The sequence below is a fragment of the Pangasianodon hypophthalmus genome, chromosome 23 (assembly GCF_027358585.1).
Source record: "Pangasianodon hypophthalmus isolate fPanHyp1 chromosome 23, fPanHyp1.pri, whole genome shotgun sequence".
In the NCBI taxonomy this organism is placed as follows: domain Eukaryota; kingdom Metazoa; phylum Chordata; class Actinopteri; order Siluriformes; family Pangasiidae; genus Pangasianodon; species Pangasianodon hypophthalmus.
In genome coordinates this window covers 13,552,609-13,571,876 of record NC_069732.1, presented here as the reverse complement: position 1 = coordinate 13,571,876, position 19,268 = coordinate 13,552,609, and the positions used below count along the sequence as shown (strand labels likewise).

The following is a 19,268-nucleotide window of genomic DNA, read 5'->3' as shown; positions in this document are numbered from 1 at the left end:
GCAAACACAGCTGTGTGTTGTTGGTTTAAATGTAATTGTGTCATTATTGTTGTAATCACTATAACACCTGACAAAGACCTTCTGATGACCTGCTGTTTACAAACTGCTGTCAACCATGAGTCTTAGTGCGGTTTGTGTGTGTGTGTGTGTGTGTGCGAAAGAGAGAGAGAGAGAGAGAGAGAGAGAGAGCGTGGGGTGAAGGTGACGACTATGTGTACACACAGGAGCTGATTAAATGTGTTTGGAGATATGGTGTATGTGTGTGTACACATGCATGTGTGGATGTGGCAGCCAGCTGGAGGACCTCTTGTTTGGGTTATTAGACGATCAAGGAGGCTTGAGGATCGATCAGTGCTGCCAAAGATGCACAGCATGTAACTGATGCCCCTTTAATTAATCCTCATCTCTAAGCCAGTCAGAATACACACACACGTTTGTCTTATGTTTGTCTTGCTGTTCTTGTGAGGACCTTCCACTGACATGATTATTAATTCAGCTAACCTCAGTAACCAAAAAGCAAAAGAAAACGTTTTGGCTCTTTTAGTTTTTTGAATTAAAAAAAGGCAGTCCTCATGAGGACCAGCCAAATGTCAAAACTGTCAGATATTCATATCCCCTTACCCATACACATTCTTATAGTACCAACATTTCGGGGTAGTAACTACTCTAGAATACTCAGTAGCTGCAGTAAATGTAATAGAAATGTTTTGTAAGTATGAGAGTGATAAAGGTGCAGCAGGTAGCGCTGCTGCCTCACAGCTCCAGGGTCTGATTAGATCCTGAGCTCAGGTTACTGTCTGTGTGGAGTTTCTTAGCATGTTCTCCTTTTTTTCAAGTGGGTTTCCTCTGGGTTCTTGCCAGTATGTGGGTTGGCTACACTAAATTGCTCCTAGCTGTGAATGATTGTGTGAATGTGTGTACACATGGTGCCCTGCGACGGATTGGCACCCATGGTGTATTCCCACCTTGCAACCAGTGATCCTGGGATAGGCTCTGGATCCCCTGCGACCTCGATCAAGATAACATGCTTAAGGAAGATGAATTGAATGAATGAAGAGTGAGGAGAATCTGGACCCACCAATTTTCTGATAGTTTAAAGGTTTAAACACAGCAATTTAACCAAACAGCATAGAGTATATTTGTAAGATAAATTACAAATGTATGCTGATTGTTCTAGCCTGGTTTGTCAGCGGTACACTCAGTCTTTGAGATCAATAAAAATGGGTTCTGATTGATCTGTTATGTTGTGATAATTACGATTACAATGGCCATTTTGGTTATATTCAGTTCTCTCTGTAATTTTTTACCCCAGAGGTTCTGTTTTTGGAATGCAGTGTAAGTGTAAGTGTATTTTTTTCATTATACTAAGCATCAGACCACCTTTTGTGACAGCAAAGTACTGTATGTTGAGTTATCATTGGGTATCATTATGCAGCAATAACAAGCAAAATAGCTTGTGACAACCCTGTGACACGAACATATCTGGACTGGCTGGTGCTGTATATTGTGTAAATGTATGCAATGCATGGGTTCTTTAACATGACAAAATGATCATTAATGGGGAAATCATTAATGGAGGTCATGCCCAGCTAGCTCAGTTGATAGAGCATGGGACACACACTCTCAGGAATTTGGGTTTGAGCCCCATGCTGGGTGCCAACCCCAGCCCCTGGAGGTGCACAGACTAGTGCGTTCTCAGTGCCAGTCCCAAGCCCGGATAAATGGGTAGGGTTGCGTCAGGAAAAGTATCCGGCGTAAAAACCTCTGCCAAATCAATATGCAGCCAATAGAAGGAGATCCACTGTGGCGACCCCTAACGGGAGCAGCCGAAAGAACAACAACATATTGGAGGTCACTCTCAGAAACAAAGGTACAAAACTGTTTTTCATTGTCACTGTGCTGGTACAGTCAAGGGTAAGGGACAGCCTTTGATGCTTTAGTCTAAAAGCTAATTAAAAGTACACCACATGCACTCACTATCAAGTGATTCTATTTCTGTAATCAGCAGAATGTGACGAATTATTATTTGGATACTTTACTGATGTTACGTGCAGAATGAAGGTTTACATAATATTTAACAGTAGCCCCAGTATTCTGTGGAAATGTGACATACTTACTTCTTTATGTCCTCATGCTGCCATGTGTCTGCACTTTAGGAGCATTACTGGCACTTTGATGGACAGTTTGATTGGCCTCCATTTCTCCTTTGATTTCCCCCATGCTTGTAATTTGTTGTCAGAGAAACTGCAGTTTTGCTCCATGCTTTTTTTCTCTGTGTCCATCTAATTTGGCTGTCCTTGCTGTGAGACACCTGGGGCTGAATATATGCTATGAATGGCTGAGAGACATTCATAGTGATGTGTATCAGTGTAGACTGGGTGATACAAAGAAAGGTTACATGTTCATTAATAGCTTGAGTCTTAGTTATCACTGGACACAAGTAATTGGGGGATGAAAGGAAAAGACGCAAGTCTGACATATGGTGGTGACATCAGACGAGCTGAGATATTGATGAATATTTAATTAAGCAATAGAACATGAGCGGGTGTGTGTTATTACGAATTACCATACGGGCTATGATTTGTTTGGAGGCACAAGCTGAAGGCGAGTGTTATATTAAATACTGTAGTGTTCTATTTGAAAAGAAAACAAAAAAAAGTAAATATGAATGGGACTTTGTTTGTTTCCAATACACATGAGTCACTCTCAGGACCCAGACTTTTAAATAGAATTGTATCCTATAATTTTACATATTTAGGTTCGTTATTCAGAAATGATAGACAGCCAGATTCCAAAACTGACCAATCAGAATCATTTATTCCAGCAAGCCATGTATTAATCAAGGACTAAAACATGACGATTGTACTTTTATAGGGAAATAATGAATGGTAGGGTGGTGTGATTACTTCCCCCGATTTGATTATTTTCCCATAACAGCACTTCCCTAAGTGTTTTATTCCTCTTATACCACAGCAGTTTGCCCACAATTACACATTCTTATTTATTAAAAAACAACACATCATACATTTTATCCATTTCAGATACAGTTACCGTTCACTTCCCAGTCCCTCTCTTCTTCTTTATCTATTTTTTCTCTCACTCCTGAAAAAATAGATAAACTGATACAGATGCAGATATTGGTATTGCATTTTAAATATAAATATTTGCATTTTGCATTTTAAATATAATTATTTCTGACCCAAGACTTCAGTGCTTCCATATTGTCTTTGAGAGTACAGTATGTAAATGAACATAAATATGTGCAGTTTCATTTTGCAAAGCTCAGCATCATTGGATCAACATTTTCCATCCATCCATCCATCCATCCATTCTCTCTACTGCTTAACCTACACAGGGTTGCAGGGTAACCTAGAGCCTATCCCAGTTCTTTGGCCTGGGGGAGGAAACTGGAGTACCCAGAAGAAAACCCCAGAAGCATGGAGAGAACATGCAAACTCCACACATGAAGGTGGGAGTCAAACCCCCAACACTGGAGGTGCGAGGCAACCATGCTAACCACTAAGCCACCAGAAAATGCATTGTGCAAATGGGGACTGAGGATGGAAGAAGACTTTGTTATAAATACTACATGGCAGACAGCAGTGCTCATAAAAAGAGTGGAAAGGGCTGGCAATGTGCCAAGGTGAAAATGAGACGCACACCTCTTCCATCTGACTGTGGAGGGCCATGGAAGACAGAGTAGCGCCACTTCAGCTGTCAGCTCACACCAGGAGAAGCTGCATACACATCTGCAGCATGTCAGCAGCCACACACAGTATGGAGAATGCAAGTGCAATGAACAATGCTGCAATTCCTTAGCGCTGGGAACAAAATGCTGAAAAATTGCACTCTAAAACAACTAATCAAATGGTCATCTTGTCAGGTAATCCAGTAAATAATGGGTTCAGGTAGTGTAAATAAAAAAGAGCATTACACAGAGGCCCTGTCATGAAGTCTGCCGTTGCAGTTTCATGTACTTGTGTACATTCAGTTAGGGCTTCAGTGTGTGGCACATCAATAAAGTGTACAAAAGCATACATATTAAACATGCCCTTGTGGCAGTTCTGCGGTTGGAAACTCCTTGTTGATGAGAGAAGTCAGAGAAGAATGGCCAGACAGGTTTATGGTGAGCAGAAAAGCATCTCGGAACACACAGCACATCAAACCTTGAGGCAGATGGGCTAAAACAGCAGAAGACCTGGGAAATCCAGTCATGATTTTATCTAGGTCATATAGACATGGAGTAAGTGCAGACTCGAGCAATTCGAGCAAATGTTCTTTTCTCACTCTTAATGGTCTACAGTGTTTGACCAGTAAAACATTAGTAGATATTTTGCTTGATATTTGAAAAGGGCAAGATTGCTTCAAGCTGCCAGGAAGGATATTGTAACTCAGATAATCACTCTTTACAACCGTGGTGAGCAGAAAAGTATCTCAGCATGCTCAAAACATCAAACCTTGAGGTGGATGGGCCGGAACAGCAGAAGAACACATTGGGTTCCAGTGTCAGCCAAGAGCAGGAATCTGAGGCTACCATGGGCACAGACTCACCCAAATGTGACAGTTGAAGATTAGACAAAAACAAAAAAATCACCTGGTCTTTTTCCAGTCTTCAACTGTCCAGTTTCATTGAATCTATCTCATGATAGCCTCAGATTCTTGTTCTTAGTTGACAGAAGTGGAACCTGATGTGGTCTTCTGCTGTTGTAGCCCATCCACATCAAGGTTTGATGTGTTATGCATTCTGAGATGCTTTTCTGCTCACCACAGTTGTAGAGTGCATTTTCGAATTACTATAGACTTCCTGTCGGCTCAGACCAGTCTGGTCATTCTCCTCTAATCTCTCTCATCAGCAAGGTGTTTCAACCTGCAGACCTTCCACTCACAGGATGTTTTTTGTTTTTTGCACCATTCTCTGTAATATATAGAGACTGTTGTGTCTGCTGAGATAAGCTGTATCTGAAATACTCAAACCAGCTAGTTTGGCCCCAACAACCATGCCACAGTTAAAGGCACAGCAATCACATTTTTCCACATCCTTCTGTTTGATGTGAACATTAACTGAAGCTTTTGCCACATGACCGGCTGATTAGATAATTGCATGTATGTGCAGGTGTAGAGGTGTTCCTAGTAAAGTGGACAGTGAGTGTATACTGCCACTTTCACATATGTACACACTTACTGGTTTGTCTTTCTTGAGATAATTATTAATGCACTGCTTATTTACGTTTAGGGTTTTTTTAGGGATGTTTGGTTAAAAACTGTGTATAATAAATTAGGTTATAATGTATGCTTTGCCAACCAGCATGTTAGCTCTCTTATATATGGGCTGTGGGCAGTGCAGATTTAAGTTCATGGCTTCATCAACATGTACGACTAGTGATCTCAATGCCAGAGGAATTGATCTCGCCTAGGAGTTCTGCATCTGCCGTTGCCAGAATCATGCCTCTTTATCAGGTCACAGCTTCAGTGAACTTTAAAACTTGTATAATAGCTCATTAATAAACGTGGTACATTGCACGCAGCTTCAGTGCACTTTAAAACTTGCATAATAGCTCATTAATAAAAGCGGTACATTGTACAACAGTCACTCCCCTGTACTGTATTTGCTCAGCTGTGCTGGGTAGCAGATCCAGCTTTAGTTTTGCCAGGGCAGCCTTAATACCAATCTCTGTCATACTCAATGCCGCTGCCATGATGTACTGCTGCTTTACACTGTGATCTTCAGACTGCGTCATTGCTGGATTATCAGCACTCTCCGCCAAGATGGACCTGAAGCTTAGGGAATAAGACTCAGGGTCTGACTCTGTATGTAAGGCAGCCATTCTAAGCTCTGCAAGCTCTGTATTTTATTGCACTGTTGCATTGCTACTATAAGCTCTTGCATTTGGCCCATGCCCACTGCTGGCTTCCCTACTCTGCATTTTTAACACAGAAAAGGCACTTGCTTTTCCTCTTCCCTGGGGCTGATCAGCCAAGCCTTCTGCCTGTTTATGTTCTTGCCACAACAACGCAGCAAAGGAGCTTACCTTTTTCTTCACAGTGGCTGCTGTTCACTTCACTATCTGCTGCAACAACACAGCATCAGAGGAAGGTAATGACATAAACAGCCAGTGGCATTTCCATAGGTGTACTTTGCATGTTGCCCCTGTCAACATGAACTCATGAAGTCCTAGTGCTAGTAAGTGGTAGTTATAGAACTGTAGGAATGACAGAGTGGTGCTTTCATGTACTTTTGTTGTGCATGTGAGTTAGAAGCATTGTGCGGCGTGTTGCTGTATTTTGTATAGTACTCACAGAAAGTGGCATAATCTGGGGTGCACATGCAAAAAATAACATTTTAGAGATTTTGGTCTTGGTTTCTTTCCAGTATTCCAGTAGACATGCCTTCTGCCTTTTTGAATAATGACTTTAGAAGAACAAGAAGCTTTAGTAGCTTAGTTTTTTTTTTACACTTTCTGTGGAGAGACTCTCTGCGCTGTAATTCAGTGTAGTTGAAGGGAAGATGTCTTTCTAAGAAAAGGCCATTACAAAGTGTGAACCTTTGTGTGTGTGTGTGTGTGTGTGTGTGTATGTGTGTGTGTGTGTGAGAGAGAGAGAGAGAGAGAGAGGATAGGGATAAAAATAGAAATAAAAACAAACAGTAAAGGAGTAAGGTAGAAATGTACGGTATGGAAATGTTGGTTAAAGAAATTATTTAAATGTTCATCTCTGCCTTTTTAATGGTAGAAGCAAAAAGACAGCTGGAGAGAGGGAGGAGGGAGGGAATGAGAGAACACTTAGGCAGCACTGAGCTCTTGGCCTTGAGAAAAAACTGACTGTTTGTCTGTGGTGGGTGTTTGGATCTCAAATGATGTATGCAGCATTGTTTTAATTGCTGACTTTAAAAGGTTGGCCTGTTCGACTAATTAAATAGACAAAGATTGTGGACCAATAGTGGGATGCAGTTACTAACAGGCATTCTAGAGGCTAAATTATACTAAGAATAAATATCTTGGGCTTCTAAAATAATGATACTCTGGAAAAATAAATTTTATCACTGTGGGTTTTCTAATCTGTACAGATTCTCTATGTAAAACTTTTCCCTGTTCAGAATATCTTCATTTGCTTGCTTTATTTTCCAAGAGCCAAGTTTTTTGTCTCTTCCCCGCAGAGAAGGTGTGATGTTCTCTGTTTTAAGAAGTATGCAATCTCTTCTCAGTGCTTCAGCGAATCACTAACAAGCTTTTAATTTTCCCCATTGCACCATGTGTGTTTCACATTACACACTACAATAGAAACCTATAACTAAAATAATTGGCTGGGGCGAGTTGGACATTGGTAGATTCTCATTACTAAACTGATCACCTTATCTCCAACACAAATAAGTTCTTAATCTTAATAGATCTCTATGAGTCTCTTTTTTATCCTGGCTAAAATTTATGGACCTTACGCAACATCACTCCTTTCCCTTTCAGGTAATTAGAGCTTTAAAGGATGTGTGGGTGATAAATAATAAATTCTAATTAAGCGGATTATTCATTATGTATTTTATCCATGGACACTGGGCTTACTGTGTCTCTGGTTTTTTTTATCCGAGGATTCAGGGCTCAGTACTGTGGGCAGTTCACCCAGGGAAGTGGGCACAAGCTGCTAAATCTCCACATTAATCTCATTGCTGAGGTCAAGATGGTAATTTAGCAGTGTTCTCTCTCTGGGGCCGCCGCATAATCAATTGCCCTGTCTAAGCCTTATTTTCTTATCACTACCATATTTAACTGCAGGAGTAAGCAATTGCTTGTTAACTTGCATTGTTCTTGCTGTGTTTGCGAGCATAACAAGTACTTTCCATTAAGGTTCCTTGGAAATGAGACGAATATTACTTTTTACAGATGACACAAAACTACCTTCAGCCCATTGCCTTATGCTAAGCCTAAGTGAGATTAAATATCAACGTGATGCTAGAAAACTTCAGAAATCATTGTCTGAACCAACACTTTGCATGTGCTTACATTTGCTTTATTAGATAAAGGCATTAGATTATAATACATTACATAAAATTTGTATGTAGTGTAATATCTAATATGGTTCCCTATAGCTCAGATACTCAAAAACTCTTTATTATCTGGCCTGTTGGTTGTTTAAAATTTTTCATTATGACCCAGCAGTGGTTTTCTCTCCTTAACCATAACATCTTGAGCAGTTATTAAGCCACTTTTTCAGAATCAGTGCAGCATCTTTTTCATCCCAGAAGAGACCTCCAGCTTCTTGGGTGCTGGTCTTCCCAGACTACATCTAGTCACAAATTTAAGCCCTTAAAAAGGTTCATGAGCTGCTGGCATACATTTAACTCGGAGTTTTTAGGAGCATAAAGGAGAAATACCTCCTGAATAGTTCCACAATTGCTCCTAATGGCCTGTGTTCATAAAACATGAAATGGAGTTTGGGAGTTGAGGGTTAGGGGAAAGACCTACCTTCTTCTTAGATAGCTTCCTATATACTCCCAACTTTCCCTTTAATTTCATGCAACAAAGTTTTTCAGCCCCACCACCTCCTTGTCATTTCTACTCTTCTACACCCGTCACTTCAGAGGCCATCCAGAACTCTGGCCCAAATTCTTAGAAACTGTTCCTGTATTTCCACAATAATTCCTCATATAATTGATTGAAAGCCTGATGTACATTATATGGCCAAGCGTTTGTGGATGTCTGACCATCACAGCCATATGTGGTTCTTTCCCAAACTGCTGCCATAAAGCTAGAAGCACATAATTGTATAGAATGTCTTTGTATGCTGAAGCATTACAATTTGCTTTCACTGGAACCAAGGGGTACAGACCTGTTCCAGCATTACAGTGCCCCTGTGCACAAAGTGAGGTCCCTGAAGACATGGTCAATGAGAAACCATGTCAATCAGCACCCAAAATGTTTCTGAAGCATTTTTAGTTTGTATCAAGTTCATCTCATCTCACGCCGACTGCACCCCAGGCCTTCTCGCCTGACATTGGTGCAGGATCTCACTAATGGGCTTGTGGCTGAATGAGCACAAATCCCCACAGCCACACTCCAAAAGGGAAGTGCTAGCTCAGTGGTTAAGATGTTGGACTTCTGATTGGAAGGTTGTGAGTTTGAATCCCAGCACCACCAACCTGCCACTGTTGGGCCCTTGAGCAAGGCCCTTAACCCTCAACTGCTCAGTTGTATAAATGAGATAATTGTAAGTTGCTCTGGATAAGGGTATCTACCAAAATGCCTTAAATGCAAATGTACACTCCAAAATCTAATGGAAAGCCTTCTGAGAAGAGTGGCGGTATTTATAACAGCAAAATGAGGGTTAAATATGGGATGTTCAAAAGCACATATGGGTGTTATGGTCAGGTGTCCACAAACTTTTGTCCATGTAGTGTACGCTTTTCTAATCCTAGCTCACACTGAGCTACTGTTTGGACTGTGGAAACAAATGGAACCGTGTGAAATAAAGTGCATCATTTTTACTTCAGAGGGTATGAATGCCAACACTGACATGTGTAACACCAGAGGCGCACACTGCTGGATACTGACCCATGTTAACATCATCCTTTCCTGTCACCATGTGTGTGTCATCATGCCCCAAAATGACTAATCCTCAGCAGTGTATCTATTTTTTGTTGTGCATGGCCATGAGTTGCTCTATTCTTTTCACAGTTCAATTCAGCTTAATCATAAGGCTTAGATAGGGGACTATACCTTCATTCATTTTTGCTTCCAGGTTTCAAGTCTCATCGATTGTGTTTGTTGTACAAGTGTGTAAGTGAGACTTGTGCTCTCATTTCACACCACGTAGGTGCTAATTTGTCACGGCAGCTTGCAGGGCAATTAGGGCCTGGAGTGTCATCGGCCTTCACAGCAAATCACATTGGAGCATTTGAGCGATAAGGAGTGGCAGGCAGCAGCACATACACATGCCTAAAGTGCATGACTTGTGCTGAACAAATCTGTTAAGTGATGCATATAACATACTTAAATACCCACTTTAAATCACGAATGAGCACAAGACCCAAAATGAGCTGTGATAAAATCTTGGTGATGGAGTCACCAATCAACAAAAGAAAATATTAGAGCATTTTTTCACAAGGAAGATGAAGGAACATTATCTAGATATGTATATTTTAAATCAGAATGAAAAGCATTGTAAGGTTTGTTTATAGTTATCATGTTTCTGTATTATTTTTGGCCAACAATTTATTCATCTTCATTAACAGTAACAGCCCGGGAACACTGGGCACAGGGCAGAAATACACTGTGAATGGGACGCCAGTCCATTACAGGGCACCATGCACACACACATTCACACATACAGTTCACATACCACTGACCAGCATGTTTCTGGGAGGTGGGAGGAGACCATGCAAAACTCTACACAGAAACCTGAGCTCAGGGTCAAACTAGGGACCCTGGAGCTGTGGGATGGCATGCTTCCAACTGTGCTGTATCACACAAAACATTGTGTGTATATTTGTTTATTTACTGCTGTCTTACACATTTGCAATAAAGGAAAAATGTCTTTGAACGTTTTTTTCTTTTGTACTATGGATTAAACTTCAACTCAGATTATCTTCTTACTGAATGGTTACTCTGTTTATACTCTTACTCATAGCTTATACATTTTTATTATCCATCACTGTTATTTTTAAATAGTACAGTGCCCTTAAGCCACTCTCTCATCCTGTCTACAATATATAATAATGTCGCTCAGGCCTGGAGGCAGATCCAGGAAAACAAATTAAGTTTTAACTTTTACTACTCATGAAGCACAATTCTTTATTTTCGCAATGTATATGGAGTTTATTAGTATGGCATAATCTTGAATGGGAAAAACCAATATACATATATATATATATATATATATATATATATATATATATATATATATATATATATACACACATTTAATAACCATTTGAATCTTATTTACAAAAAGCAAGGAAATCCTGTTAGATCATTAGTTCAGTCTGTTTTTCTTTTTGTTTTGTTTTGTTTTTTTGTGTTCATTTTCCCTCTAAACACAACTTCCACCATGTACAATACAGCACCAGCACAAGTTACATAATCAGAAATTTGACTTCGGCTTAGTTCAAATTAATTTTGCCTCTTTACAATAGTATGATTTTCAGTGAGGATTTGTAAGTATTCAGTCACACTCTGATCCGAATAGCCAAGTGTTTAATGTGGATTTTCCATTTTGCAGCATCTCCTAATTAAACAATCTTTTAATACACATGGTTTTGTGTAGAACTATGGTTTCTTTTGTTCAATATCTTGATGTATTCCATTTAAATGAGGAAGTCCCCTTAGAAATGACTCACTGATTCTCAACAGCTAATAAATCAGCCAAGGATGTTAAAATTATGTAAAACTTTACAGGCCATCTGGTCATGCATAAGTGTTTCATGAAAAATATTTGTTCTCTGTAGGCCAGGAAACCCACATCTGAATGAATTAATGGGGGATAATAAGTTTCCCAACTCACTGATCATGGTCTCAGGTTACAACTGCTTTTGTTCCAAGTAAATCTGTCTGTAACTTTGTTGTTAAAACTTTGTTGTTAAAACTAATTTACCTAATTAATTCATTTTCAACAGAGATAATTGCTTGATGCCTACTTTTGGTTGCACTGGATTAAAGCCAATTCCAAATTTTCCGTTAACTTGATTTTTGGAACCACATGTGAAGAGGATTATCTGTTTATCTGTCGTCTTTACTGAGATGGAATAATAATTGACTCTATTCTAAAATCACACTGTAACTGGTATTTTTTTCTAAAGTCTTTGAATCTAATAAAAATGGATTTCAGTTATATACAGAGATAATTCAAATATGTTGCCTATGCTCTTTAATGTTTTTTAACTAGCAATTGAACATAAACGGTCACGTAATTCTATATAAAAAAAATCAAGGCAGCCACCTTTTGTATGGATCTAATGGAAATTTCCTGTTAAATAGCAGTAATCAGTTTGATGCCTTCATAGAAAACTACTACATGACTGTTTAATTAGCAGTTCATTAATGAAAAGTCTGTCCTACAGGTTCTAAATGCAGCTTTCATTGTTATAAGGTAAAAATAAAGCCAACAAACTTCAGGTAGCATGTATGTGTTCAGATTCTTCAAAAAAAAAAAATCCCATCCCACCTTCCTTCTTTAATGAAAAGTGAGCTTGTGCAATGCAATGATTGATTTGCACGCTTCTGCACTGCATTCTGAATAACCAATATGTAATTATAAGACCACCTATATGCTAAACACCTGTCAGCTTGCCAGAACTAACATGAATTCTGTAGGATTAAATGTAGTTATTAATATTGTTCTAGGCTTCAGGAAACTATACATAATGATGTGTAATGGACTGGCTTGTTTATTATATCTTTTATATGCTGATAGTATCGGTGGTGTGATGTTTTTGTGCACTATATAGCCTAAAATATGACCATTTTAAATTAGCGATTAAAGGTACTTTACTTTCTACAGTGCCTCACTGTACTTTCTTAACCTGTAACAGACTACGTTGTTGACCAAAATAAACCTTTTTTGAATGTATGTTTGTGGTCATATAGGCTATTAAGCTGATACAGCTATTTCAATGTCTTTGAAAATACACTTCCATAAGGTTTATGTTGTTTCTGTGTGTCTCTTGTTTTCTGCTTACAGGTTTCATATACACATGTGGTGGGACATTAAAAGGAAGGAATGGGACCATTGAAAGCCCTGGTTTTCCATACGGTTACCCAAACGGGGCAAACTGTACGTGGGTTATTGTAGCAGAGGAAGGCAACCGAATTCAGATAGTCTTTCAGTCTTTTGCAGTGGAGGAGGAATATGATTTTTTATCCCTCTATGATGGACATCCTCATCCAGCCAACTTCAGGACAAGGTGAGTACCACTCATGGAGTAGAAGCAGAATTTTTTAACGACTTTGCTGTTTAGTCTCCACTGACACATTGTGAGGACCCATTTAAAATGACATTGACAAGCACCTTGAGTAATTTTTCCCACCGTCTGCTGCAGAAATAAACTGAAGATGTATAAAATTTGCTGCATGATGAGTTTGGTGCAAACTGGGCCATGGATACAGACTAATCATTGCGGTTTGCAGTATTTAGCTTTTCTCAAGGAACATGGTTTTTATAGCAGACAGATAATAGGCAATCTCAGTTAATGAGAATTTACGTCTGAAAACAAGATGTGATATGGTCTGGCTGCTTTAATGCACTGCCAAGAATCCTCCTAAATTAATTAAAACAAAAGCAGTATTATAAGAGGTATGTCAGATATTAACTATATTAGAGCTGGAGTAATTGGGGAAAATACACATTGTTAGTGTAACTATATGTCAGTAGCCATATTGAGTACAACTGATTTTTATTCATGCTATGGTTTATTTAGTAGGTTGTTTTTAAGATAACATGTATAAATACTATACTCAGTTGCAGCAGAAAGTAGATAAATAAAGTATAACACGATTCAGACATGCTTTAGAGCCATAACTTCCTGTACTATAGAGTACGATCATGGCTAACTGTTACCTATTTAAACTTTTATAGTGGAAATAATAAGAGCTAAGCACTGCTTGTGAAAAATTAACTAAATAAAATACAGTACATATAGAGCAGTAAATGAATTAGATTGAAATTAATGGGCCCTTGCTGTATTCATTTTTCAGTTGCTTAGAGGCACTTTGGTCCACTCATTTTCTTATCAAATTTTTTTTGATGGTGTTAGACTTGTAATGTACAGTGACTGAAAATCACCAGTTAGGATTGACATTAATTTCCTGACGTGCAGCACATGCAAAATACTTCACTGCACTGTGCAGTTAGATGTGACTGAACCCACTGATGGAGAGACAGAGGCTAACCACATTGAGCATGTGTATTAGTTATCTTTGCTGTAATTTTCACATGATACACATCTGACACAACTGGATATTATGAGGACATTGGAAATGGCTTCAGTTGGGGTGAATGACTTCACTGAGGTAATAATAATGGGAATTATTGATTACTGATAAGGATTACTTGACTTAAGGATTACTGATAGAGGCAACTTATGTAGCAAAGCCACTTGCACAAACTTCTCCTAGATATCTTATACTACACTGTAGGGGAAAAAACTCAATTATTAGTTACACAATGAATTTCCTGTTGTAAACTAAGATATACACTGAATGTACACTTTATTAGGAATACCTGTACGCCTGCTCATTCATGCAATTATCCAGTTAGCCAATGATGTGGCAGCACAATGCATAAAATCATGCAGATCTCATACAGGTCAAGTGGCATGTTTGTTGGTGCTAGACATGCTAGTTTGATTATTTCAGAAACTGCTGATCTCCTGGGATTTTCACGCAAAATGGTGTCTAGAGTTTACATAGAATGGCGCAAAAAAAAAAAAAAAAAAAAAAAAAAAAGGTGGAAACACCTTGTTGACATCAGAGGTCAGTGAAGAATGACCAGATTAGTTTCAGCTGACCAGAAGGCTACAGTAACTCAAAAAACACACTCTTTACAACCATGGTGAGCAGAAAAGCATGTCAGAATGCACAACACGCTGAACATTGAGGAGGATGGTATACTACAGCAGAAGATGACATTAGGTTCCACTCCTGTCAGCCAAGAACAGGAATCTGAGGCTACAGTGGGCACAGGCTCATGGAAACTGAACAGTTGACACTAGACAAATATGTGTTGTATTTACAGTCTACAGGTTCCAGAAAGGTGTTCCTTCTCAAGCTTGTGCTTTGTAGCAGAAAAAAAATAAAGAAGAACAAAAAAACAAAAAAAACCAAAACAAAAGCAAGTCTGCGCTATACCCAAACTCATCCATTACCTGGACCTGTGGTGTCAGTGATACAGCTTTACAGAAAGGGATGAGCATTGTAGGGAGGCTGACTGTATTTGCTGCTCTCACCTGTGCTTTTAATTTTGTGTACATCAGCATGTTTCATGCCCTGTACAGGCAGCAAGCTGGGTCAGGGTCGCCTCACGGGGGCCTCCTGGGATTTATTGCCCAGCTTGTGCTGTAGTTCCACACACTTGTCAGCTTCCAGCTGTTAGGCAGCCTGCACAGTGTCGCTCTACCAGTCTCATGTTTTCTCTCTTTCTCTATCTTTACCTCTATGCCTCTGTAATTTCTCTGTGTCTCTCACTCTCTCTCTACCACCCTTCTTCTTTTTGTCTGTCAGGGTTTCCAGAGAATTATTTTTTGACATGGAAAGTTACATTTTTTGGCATTTTAGATTTAAGATGAAACAGAATATGTGGTAATTCCAGCATCTCTAAACCCCTATGAATGTCACTGCAGTATTCAGTCATGCTAATATTTATTCACCATATACATTACTTGTGCAAAGAGTCCTATATATACTGGCAGTGACATGCCATTGATTTAACACAGCAGCCTGCTAAAAACGAATACTAGACAGACCCATCCTTCCAGCAGTCTTCTCATTTGAAATAGAGGATATGGATATTTTTTGTGTGTTTAACTGTCTGTGAAGTTCTGGATCATTTGCAGCTCCAATATAGTAATCACAAACAACCGTCCTCCAACATGCCAACCAATAGGGAACTGGAGAATGTGAGCAGGAAAGGAGAAAATTAGCTTACTTGCTTTCTCTTGTGCTCATCTCATCTCATCTCTCTCTTTGTTTCTTTTTTCATTTTTTAATTTCTCTGGGCGGAATGAAGAGGTGTAATGATAGAGCTAAGCTAAACTGTTCAAGGTGTAAATAATATAAGGTCCTGCAGGTGATAAGTTTATGCTTTGCTTTGCCATGTTTCCTGGAATTCAAACAAATTGCATGTTGCTGTTCTGCCTCACTAAATTATGCACCTAATTTAGAGATTGCCCTCCCTGATTTCTCTCAGGCTTGATTCTCTCTGTTGAGAAAGCCATATTTGGGAAGAGAAATATATTGCGTTTTTTTATGACCACCCTGTTCGTCCTTAGAGATCTGACACAAATAAACTGCAGTGAATAACAGCTCATAACGATTTGCTCGTAACCAGGAGACTGTTTATGGTTTACGTTTTAGCGTAATCTGTGAATTGATTTGGATGTGTAAATTTAATGACCTCTCTGTGTCTGTATCCTATGTTGGAAAGCACAGAAGAAAAAGAGTGTACTGCATATATTCTTTATGTATGACTGTACAAATCTGAGAGTGTGCCTATGTTTCAGCTTCACATCCAAATCACATTACACAACTTGTTGGGTGGTCTTGTTGGGAGGGGGGGCACTGCTAGTGCAGTTACAGTGGCATTTAATAGGAGAAAAAAATTCCAGTGATGGCAAACATAAGGGATATCAATCAGAAAAACTAAAGATTAAGAGCTTCTTTTGTCAATCAACATTTTCCATCAACATTCCTTGTCATATTAATGAGAAATCCAGCATAGTTCCCGAGTTCCAGAAAGCAATGCAGCTATGCAACGGAGCTGTGAGTTACGGCAGAGACTTGACCTGACTAGTTAGCGAGATGACAAGCGTGATGATGTTGATGGCAGTAATAGCATAAAAGTTGAGGTTTTGAAATCTAATCTGTTAAAGCAGAATGGACAGATAAGGAAATGAGAGAGCTAGTCAGACTAAAGGGCTAAAACTCTGCTGCATCGCGCTCTTTAGCTAAATCCCACTGATGCAGCTACGTCGAACCTCACTGTGGTTAAATGGAAAATAGACTAACGTGTTAATGAAAAGTTGATGAAAGTTTGAATTTAAAAACTCCCAATTTCATTACAAAATTGATCTTGGATGTCACCCAAGATCATGTTTATTATAAAGGTTACTATGCAAGTCATTCAGGATGGATTTTTTCCTATAATGTAGCTAAGCTATGATATTCGTGGAGCCCTAACAATGCCAAAAGATGGAATTTGTGTCACAAATATAACTTTGTCTTTAAATGAACCCCATCCCCATCCCATGCTATATGCTATGTACAGTATACTGTATGTTGCTATGCATAATTCAGTGATCAGAAGTTGTGCTTTTGACTGGATATTTTTGGCTGAAGGACTGTTCAACTTCCATGTCATTGTTGCTGCTGTCCATGTCATTGTTGCTGCTGTCCTGAGAGTGATAGTTTTGTCTCCACACTTTTTATGTCCATTACAAGATCTTATAATGGGTCACAATAAAAACTGATTCAAACACTTTTTAAAAATATCACTTATGGTGGCGTCCCCACAGGTACTCATTGGTACATCTGTAATAAAATATCTCTGCTATGATAAAACTGTTGCATCTGGAAGGCTGTAAATTAGCACAGAGTTTCTTTTTTTTTTTTCCTTTTGCAATCCCTGATTTTTGAGTCCTACATGACTACATTTTCATATTGCTGTATCATGAATTTATTCATAAGAAACTACAATCATGTGCTACCATGTGAATATAAAGTGTGGCTCTATCGGTAGCTGCATGTCATTATTCATTTTAATCATCCTGTGAGAAATTCTTTTCTATCTGACAAGCTCCCAGTGAGAAAAGGAGGTGATGTAAACCATATCAGCTTTTTACAAATTTAAAAGACTTTCAAAGCCTCCATCATTCCATGATTGCAGGAAGTGTTTAAAATGCTGGTGTGGCTTAATTGTGAAAAAAGTGATATGCACTTGACACAAACTAAAAACACTTCAGAAACACTCTTTGGTGCTGACTGACCTGGGTCCACATGGATCAAGTGATATTTTATATGTTTGATTGATTGATTGATTGATTGATTGTAGCTGTATATCTACAATGTTAAAAATATTTACAGTCCAGCAAATTTTGAATCTGAATCAGTAAAGTGCCACTTTATACTATAATATAATTGAATTATAATTTTGGTTATAACAGTAGTACATTATATTTGGGATGTGCTCTTCTAATCTAAAAGCGCTACAGCATTAAAAAGGTAAAAAGAAAGAAAAAGTCTCATTGATTGATTGATTGATTGATTGATACTGTATATCTACAGTGTTAAAATATTTACAATTCAGCAAATTTTCGAAACAACATCAAATGAATCATTAAAATGCAATTATCATAAATAATAATGTCTTTGGTGAAATAAAGGCTGAGAATCGAATTTGCTTGACTTTTTCTCCTTTTTGTATTGGTTCAGTACATTGTTTAATATCACAGTATTATTTTACCCATGGGAGGCTAACCAATGTTTAAATTAGCTTAAATATTTCCTGCATTTGAAAGCATTCTTCTCCATAACACATAGACTTGAAGTAGTCAGACACACTGTGGTGGTTAATAGTGCACGTGTGTGTGTGCGTGTGTGTGTGTGTGTGACAGAGAGCCTGAGCGCAATTCTGGCCCGTAAGCACAGACTCATAGTCCTGTGGCGTTTCCAGTATAATTAGCCATCAGTGTGTGTATGCGGATGTAGCTAGAGGAAGTATGAGCTGCCACCAGCAATTATTCATCCCTGTTGTGTCACTCAAGACTGCCCGTCTCCATAAATCATTTTTCAGTTTGTTGTGGTGTCTGATCGGGATGCCTGTGGAGAATAGTTTGACGACAGACTCTCTCAACACCTTGTAAGGACAGAATGTGAAATTCATGAAGAGGTTTACTGCAGAGACACAGAAGGAGAGATGCTGAGCTTTAACCTAAATCCCTCTGTGGGTCTCTATTTCCATCTGATACATATGTATGACTTACTTCCTCTCACTGAGTGGATATAGCATATGTATTGGTTTATGCTGCATATGCATTGGTGCTCTTTGCTACTCGGTTGGTTTGGGAAATGATCGTGGCGTCGGTGGGAGGTAATCACAAGCCGTATGGAGGTTTGTAAGATAGAACCTTTCATCATCTTCAATTGCCGTTCATCCTTTAATCACCCTATAGCTTGTAAAACCCCCAAATCACCATTACTCCATAAATTACATACATCACTTTATGCATTGTGAATTTTGCCAGTAGTTATATTTCAAACCATGTAACTAAAGATTATTAAAAATTTCAGTTTGACTTGAAAGGCAGCATGGTTCTTATGATTTGGAATGATAGAAAGGGAAAACTCGGGTACTCCTGGGCTGGTGGAAATATATGAGATGGAGGGTGGGTTGTTGCTGTGCAGAGCTGTCTGCCAAGAGAAGTCACAGTAACGGAGAGGTGGAGGAGGAGGCAAGCTCTTTTGCTCTCTCTAGCTTGAGCTACTGACATCCTGTGGTGAATATGTGAAATGCTGCAGTCATCTTTTCGAATTAACACCCTATTGTGCTTATATATCTCCAGTTGGACACAAATG

At 38.9% G+C, this 19,268-nt stretch overlaps 1 protein-coding gene across 3 annotated transcripts in view; it reads left to right on the top strand.

Annotated features, from left to right (window-relative positions):
- The window catches only part of csmd3b (CUB and Sushi multiple domains 3b), a 407,371-nt gene that overhangs the window by 33,922 nt on the left and 354,181 nt on the right, over positions 1–19,268 (top strand). For all 3 annotated transcript variants that reach the window (XM_053228561.1, XM_053228560.1, XM_026929912.3), the window contains exon 2: positions 12,664–12,886. In XM_053228561.1, the coding sequence (XP_053084536.1) occupies positions 12,664–12,886 (223 nt within the window). The remainder of the gene's footprint in view (positions 1–12,663; positions 12,887–19,268) is intronic.